Source organism: Chrysemys picta, chromosome 1 (assembly GCF_011386835.1).
Source record: "Chrysemys picta bellii isolate R12L10 chromosome 1, ASM1138683v2, whole genome shotgun sequence".
Lineage (NCBI taxonomy): Eukaryota > Metazoa > Chordata > Testudines > Emydidae > Chrysemys > Chrysemys picta.
Genome location: NC_088791.1, coordinates 32462200 through 32469148, shown reverse-complemented (window position 1 = coordinate 32469148; position 6949 = coordinate 32462200). Strand labels below are relative to the sequence as shown.

Genomic DNA, 6949 nt, shown 5'->3' with positions numbered 1-6949 from the left:
CTTCCCCTCTGGTAGAAGCTATAGTCCAGGTCAATTCCTCCTGTGTTTGATCAGGAGTTGGGAGGTATGGTGGGAACCTGGGCCCGCCCTCTACTCCGGGTTCCAGCCCAGGGCCCTGTGGACTGCAGCTGTTTAGAGTGCCTCCTGGTACAGTTGCACAACACCTACAACTCCCTGGGCTACTTCCCCATGGCCTCCTCCCAACACCTTCTTTGTTGGGGGTGGTTCCGTTAGACTGGAGAATAGCTAATGTGGTTCCTATTTTCAAGAAAGGGAAAAAAAGTGATCCGGGTAACTACAGGCCTGTTAGTTTAACATCTGTAGTGTGCAAGGTGCTGGAGAAAATTCTGAAAGAGAAACTAGTTGAGGACCTTGAGGTTAATGGCAAGTGCGATAAATTACAACATGGTTTTATGAAGGGCAGTTCGTGCCAAACGAATCTGATCTCCTTCTTCGAGAAAGTAACGGACTTATTAGATAAGGGAAATGCGGTGGACCTAATATACCTGGATTTCAGTAAAGCGTTTGATACTGTACCCCATGAGGAATTATTGGTTAAGCTGGAAAAGATGGGGATCGATATGAAAATCCAGAGGTGGATAAGGAATTGGTTAATGGGCAGAATGCAGTGGGTCGTATTGAAGGGTGAACTGTCAGGTTAGAGGGAGGTTACCAGTGGAGTTTCTCAGGGTTTGGTTTTGGGACCCATTTTATTTAATCTATTTATAACTGACCTCGGAACCGATTGCAGGAGTGGACTGATAAAGTTTGCAGATGATACGAAGGTGGGAGGCGTTGCCAATTCGGAGGAGGATAGGGATATTCTGCAGGGAGACTTGAATGAGCTTGTGAATTGGAGTATCAGAAATAGGATGAAATTTAATAGTGAAAAGTGTAAGGTGATGCATTTAGGGATGACTAACAACAATTTTAGTTACAAGCTGGGGACGCATTGGTTAGAAGTAACGGAAGAGGAGAAGGACCTAGGGGTTCTGGTAGACCGGAGGATGACTATGAGTCGACAATGTGACGTGGCGGTGAAAAAAGCAAATGCGGTCTTGGGATGCATTAGGCGAGGTATATCTAGTAGGGATAAGGAGGTGCTGCTTCCGTTATATAAGGCGCTGGTGAGACCTCATTTGGAGTAGTGTGTGCAGTTCTGGTCTCCCATGTTTAAAAAAGATGAACTCAAATTGGAACGAGTGCAGAGAAGGGCCACTAGGATGATCAGAGGAATGGAAAACCTGTCGTATGAAAGGAGACTAGAGGAGCTCGGGCTGTTTAGTCTGACAAAACGAAGGCTGAGGGGGGATATGATTGCTCTCTTTAAATATATCAGAGGGATAAATACCAGGGAGGGAGAGGAATTATTCCAGCTTAGTACTAATGTGGACACGAGAACGAATGGATATAAACTGGCAGTGGGGAAGTTTAGGCTTGAAATTAGACGAAGGTTTCTGACCGTCAGAGGGGTGAAATATTGGAACGGCCTTCCGAGGGAAACGGTGGGGGCGAGGGACCTGTCTGGTTTTAAGATTAAATTGGATAAGTTTATGGAGGGAATGGTTTAATGGTAAAACATATTAGCTGGGGAATACCGAGCAATAGCAGGTAAATAGTATAATGACTAAGAAGGGTCAGGCTGGAGACTCTTGCCTACATGCTCGGGGTCTTACTGATCGCCATATTTGGGGTCAGGAAGGAATTTTCCTCCAGGGTAGATTGGCTGAGGCCCTGGAGGTTTTTCACCTTCCTCCGCAGCATGGGGCTGGGATCGCTAGCAGGAGGGTTCTCTACCAATTGAAGTCACCAAGACACAGGATTTGGGGACTTCATCAGCAGAGTCAAGGGAAGGGTAGGGACGGTTTTGTGGCCTGCAGCATGCAGGGGGTCAGACCAGATGATCATAATGGTCCCTTCTGACCTTAAAGTCTATGAGTCCTCACCACCGGACCTTCCTCCTGATGTCTGATAACGCTTGTACTTCTCAGTCCTCCAGCAGTACGCCTACTCACTCTCAGCTTTTTGCACACCTCTTGCTCCCAGTTCCTCTCACACACTTCCTCTCCCTAGCTCCCCCTGGCTTGACTGGAGTGAGCCCTTTTATAGCATCAAAGGGGCCTTAATTAGAGTCACGTACTTAACTGCCTCACCTGACTCTTAGCAGGTTAATTGGAGTCAGGTGGTCTATTAGCCTGGAGCAGCCCCTGCTCTGGTCACTCAGGGAACAGAAAACTACTTATCCAGTGGCCAGTATATCTCCCTTCTGCTACTCTGCTGTTCTCAACTGGTCTGGGTCTATCATACTGGCGATAAGTTTCTAGTTCCCTCACTCCAGCACCTTTCAGGAAACCCACCGTAAAAATCACTCCCTCGCTTTTGTATCATTTGAAGTCACTTATGTGAAATCTGCCACTTTAAGTACAGGAATTCCAGGAAGTCCAACTCTTGCTTTCTTCTCTATGTAAATTCCTGGCTATGCCCTGCCCTCATGTGCTCATTCAAGCTGCAAATCATTTCTGAGCTCTACAGTTCTGCCCAGGCTTTCCTAGAGTTTATCCAGACTACATCTGGCCCCTTCTTTTCTGTCTGGCTTTTCTGTACAGGTTTCTCTTCTTGCTTTATGTCATGCTATCCTTACCTTTTATTTCTTCCCTGGCCCTCTTCCAGTGATCCCTGGGTCCTATAGTACTGTCCTCACTGTGCTTACTCTGTACTCCTTTATGCTCTTTTGGCCCTTCTTTGATATTCCTGTGGCACAGTTCTCTGCCACTCTAGCAGACAGTCTTTCTAGTCCTTCTCTATGCTCCCTCTGTTCTCTGTAGTTTCCTCTCAACTTTCTGATGATAAAGATATTCCAAGTGCCGATGGACCTGAATTTGGTACAATGGGTATACTCTTATAATCCTGTGAAGGGGTATTATAATTGTTTGGCCACTGGAAGTGGACATGTGACAACAGTATCTTTTTTGTAATGGTAGATTGTCTGATCCAACCAATAATTAAAATTGACACCATAACACAAAAGTCACAGAGACCAAGCTTTTATCTGTAACCATGACATGTATAGCTAGGTATCCAGATCAGTACAGTTTACCTGTTGAAACCCCTTTATCAGATAGAAATATTGAGGGCACAGCATCTGAGTTAACATGGTAATATGAAAATAATATTGGGTGTAAGGAGTTCAATAGACAAGGTGGTTGATGCTACCTTTGAGAATATTTAAATACCTGAATATTGAACTGTCCCTAGCAGTGACCTAAGATTACAAAACATTACTGTAGTCGTAGCAAAATGTTATACTATATCATGCTGTTCAGCCACAAGGTGGCACTGTGTGTAAAATACCTTACTTGAGGTAATCGGAGCCAGACCTGACAGAGCATTAAAGGACTTTATGATGAGCACATCTTGTCTCTTTAGACTGTAAGTTCTTTAGAACAGGAGCTCTTACTATGAGTCTTTACAGAACCCAGCTCTGTAGCCAGTCCATAGCTGGTACAGAAGGACAGGGCAATAGCCGTTTTAGTAAAGCATTGGCATATTCACCCTTGCATTGCATCTACCTAATGTGCACTAAGAGAGGGTTAAAAGAAACTTCTGGTTCTTGTATTGTGAACAGTAATATTTTCTTACTTGTTTCCAGATCTAAGGCCCGGTATACACTACGAGTTTAGGTCGAATTTAGCAGCGTTAAATCGAATTAAGCCTGGATACGTCCACACGACGAAGCCCTTTTTTTTGACTTAAAGGGCCCTTTAAACCAGTTTCTTTACTCCACCTCTGACGAGGGGATTAGCGCTAAAATCGGCCTTTGTGGGTCGGATTTGGGGTAGTGTGGACAGAATTCGACGTTATTGGCCTCCGGGAGCTATCCCACAGTGCTTCATTGTGACCGCTCTGGACAGCACTCTCAACTCAGATGCACTGACCAGGTAGACAGGAAAAGCCCCGCGAACTTTTGAATTTCATTTCCTGTTTGCCCAGCGTGGAGAGCACAGGTGACCATGCAGAGCTCATCAGCACAGGTAACCATGATGGAGTCCCAGGATCGCAAAAGAGCTCCAGCATGGACAGAACGGGAAGTACGGGATCTGCTTGGCATATGGGGAGATGAATCAGTGCTAGCTGAACTCCATAGCAGTAAACGAAATGGCAAAATATTAGAGAAAGTCTCAAAGGCCATGAAGGACAGCGGCCATAACAGGGACGCACTGCAGTGCCGCGTGAAAATTAAGGAGCTAAGGCAAGCCTACCACAAAGCCAGAGAGGCAAACGGAAGGTCCGGGGCACAGCCACAAACATGCCGCTTCTATGCGGAGCTGCATGCCATGCTAGGGGGTGCAGCCACCACTACCCCAACCATGTGCTTTGACTCCATCAATGGAGAATCACGCAACAGGGAAGCGGGTTCGGGGTACGAGGAAGATGATGATGAAGACAATGAAGATAGCTCACAGCAAGGAAGCAGAGAAACCAGTTTCCCCAACAGTCAGGATATGTTTATCACCCTGGACCTGGAACCAGTAACCCCCGAACTCACCCAAGGCATGCTCCCAGACCCTGAGGGCACACAAGGGACCTCTGGTGAGAGTACCTTTGTAAATATTACACATGGTTTAAAAGCAGGCGTGTTTAATGATTAATGATTAATTTACTCTGGCAATCGCGGCCAGTACAGCTACTGGAAAAATCTGTTAACGTGTATGGGGATGGAGTGGAAATCCTCCAGGGACATCTCCAGAAAGCTCTCCTTCATGTACTCCCAAAGCCTTTGCAAAAGGTTTCTGGGGAGGGCTGCCTTATCCCATCCACCATGGTAGGACACTTTACTATGCCAGGCCAGTAGCACGTAGTCTGGAATCATTGCATAACAAAGCATGGCAGCATATGGTCCCAGTGTTTGCTGGCATGCAGACAACATCCATTCCTTATCTCCCTTTGTTATCCTCAGGAGAGTGATATCATTCAAAGTCACCTGTGGTTGAAATGGGGTGATTTTATTAAGGGGACATTCAGAGGTGCCCATTCCTGCTCGGCTGAACAGAAATGTTCCCCGCTGTTAGCCACGTGGTAGAGGGGAGGGGTGAAGTGATCATCCCAGAGAATTGGGTGTGTGTGGGGGTAGTTGGGTTTGTGCTGCATGTTAACCCGGAAACCGCAGCCCCTCCTTTTACATTGCAAACCCATTTTAAATGGCCAACCCAATGGGTGCTTGGTATGGGAAATGAGGGCGCTACTGTTTGAAACCATTCCCACATGTTAAGAAGGTTAAAAAAGCCAAAAGACTGTGGCTTACCATGGCTGCCTGCAAGCCGAAATCTGTTGCCTGGCACTGCGTGAGTGATCTCTCACACAAAACCAGCAGGCCCTCAATATAAGAGGAAAAATGTGACCTTGTAACGAAAGCACATGTGCTGTGTAATGTGAACAGCAAAATTTAACGTGAAAGAGTGTACCCATTGTTCTCTAAAATGTGTCTTTTTTAACCACCTCTCCCTTCTCCTCCACCAGCTGCAAATGTTTCTCCTTCACAGAGGCTAGTGAAGATTAGAAGGAGAAAACGGCGGACTCGGGATGATATGTTCTCGGAGTTCCAGATGTCCTCCCACGCTGACAGAGCACAGCAGAATGCATGGAGGCAGTCAATGTCAGAGTGCAAAAAAGCACAATATGAACGAGAGGAGAGGTGGCGGGCTGAATCGCGGGCTGAAGAGAGCAAGTGGCGGGCTGAAGAGGATAGATAATGTCAGCTTGCAGACAGAAGGCAAGAGTTGATGCTCCAGCTGCTGGAGCATCAAACTGATATGCTCCAGCGTATGGTTGAGCTGCAGGAAAGGCAGCAGGAGCAGAGACCACCGCTACAGCCCCTGTGTAACCAACAGCCCTCCTCCCCAAGTTCCATAGCCTCCTCACCCCGACGCCTAAGAACGCGTTCTGTGGGGCCTCCGGCCACCCAGTCACTCCACCCCAGATGATTGCCCGAGCATCAGAAGGCTGGCCTTCAATAAGTGTTAAAGTTTTAAAGTTTTAAACTGCAGTGTGTCCTTTTCCTTCCCTCCTCCCCCAGCCATCCCGGGCTACCTTGGCAATTATCCCCCTAGTTGTGTGATGAATTAATAAAGAATGCATGAATGTGAAGTAACAATGACTTTATTGCCTCTGCAAGCGGTACTCGAAGGGGGGAGGGGAGGGTGGTTAGTTTACAGGGAAGTAGAGTGAACCGGGGGGGGGGAGGCGGAGGGTTCATCAAGGAGAAACAAACAGAAGTCTCACACCGTAGCCTGGCCAGTCACAAAACTCGTTTTCAAAGCTTCTCTGATGCGCACCGCGCCCTGCTGTACTCTTCTAACCGCCCTGGTGTCTGGCTGCGCGTAATCAGCGGCCAGGCGATTTGCCTCAACCTCCCACCCCGCCATAAATGTCTCCCCCTTACTCTCACAGATATTGTGGAGCGCACAGCAAGCAGCAATAACAATTGGAATATTGGCTTCGCTGAGGTCTATCCGAGTCAGTAAACTGCGCCAGCGCGCTTTTAAATGTCCAAATGCACATTCCACCACCATTCAGCACTTGCTCAGCCTGTAGTTGAACAGGTCCTGACTACTGTCCAGGCTGCCTGTGTACGGCTTCATGAGCCATGGCATTAAGGGGTAGGCTGGGTCCCCAAGGATAACAGTAGGCATTTCAACATCCCCAACGGTTATTTTCTGGTCCGGGAAGAAAGTCCCTTCCTCAAGCTTTTGAAACAGACCAGAGTTCCTGAAGACGCGAGCATCATGTACCTTTCCTGGCCATCCCACGTTGATGGTGGTGAAACGTCCCTTGTGATCCACCAGGGCTTGCAGCAGCATTGAAAAGTACCCCTTGCGGTTTATGTACTTGGTGGCTTGGTGCTCCGGTGACAAGATAGGGACATGGGTTCCGTCTATCGCCCCACCACAGT

The 6949-nt window shown here is 47.5% G+C and overlaps 1 protein-coding gene across 1 annotated transcript; it reads left to right on the top strand.

The window, feature by feature from the left end:
* Positions 1-3875: 3875 nt before the first annotated feature.
* LOC135973114 (myb/SANT-like DNA-binding domain-containing protein 2) lies at positions 3876-5892 on the top strand. The gene is made up of 2 exons (XM_065554738.1): positions 3876-4590; positions 5518-5892. Exons 1-2 carry the CDS (start codon positions 4011-4013, stop codon positions 5748-5750), a joined length of 813 nt encoding a protein of 270 aa, XP_065410810.1. The 5' UTR covers positions 3876-4010; the 3' UTR covers positions 5751-5892.
* Positions 5893-6949: the final 1057 nt, after the last annotated feature.

Bases quoted from the DNA above. Each gene is read 5' to 3' on its own strand.
- LOC135973114 (XM_065554738.1), top strand. From the start codon at position 4,011: ATGCAGAGCTCATCAGCACAGGTAACCATGATGGAGTCCCAGGATCGC. The intron at 4,591-5,517 runs GTGAGAGTACCT...CTCCTCCACCAG, and splicing joins GGGCACACAAGGGACCTCTG to CTGCAAATGTTTCTCCTTCA.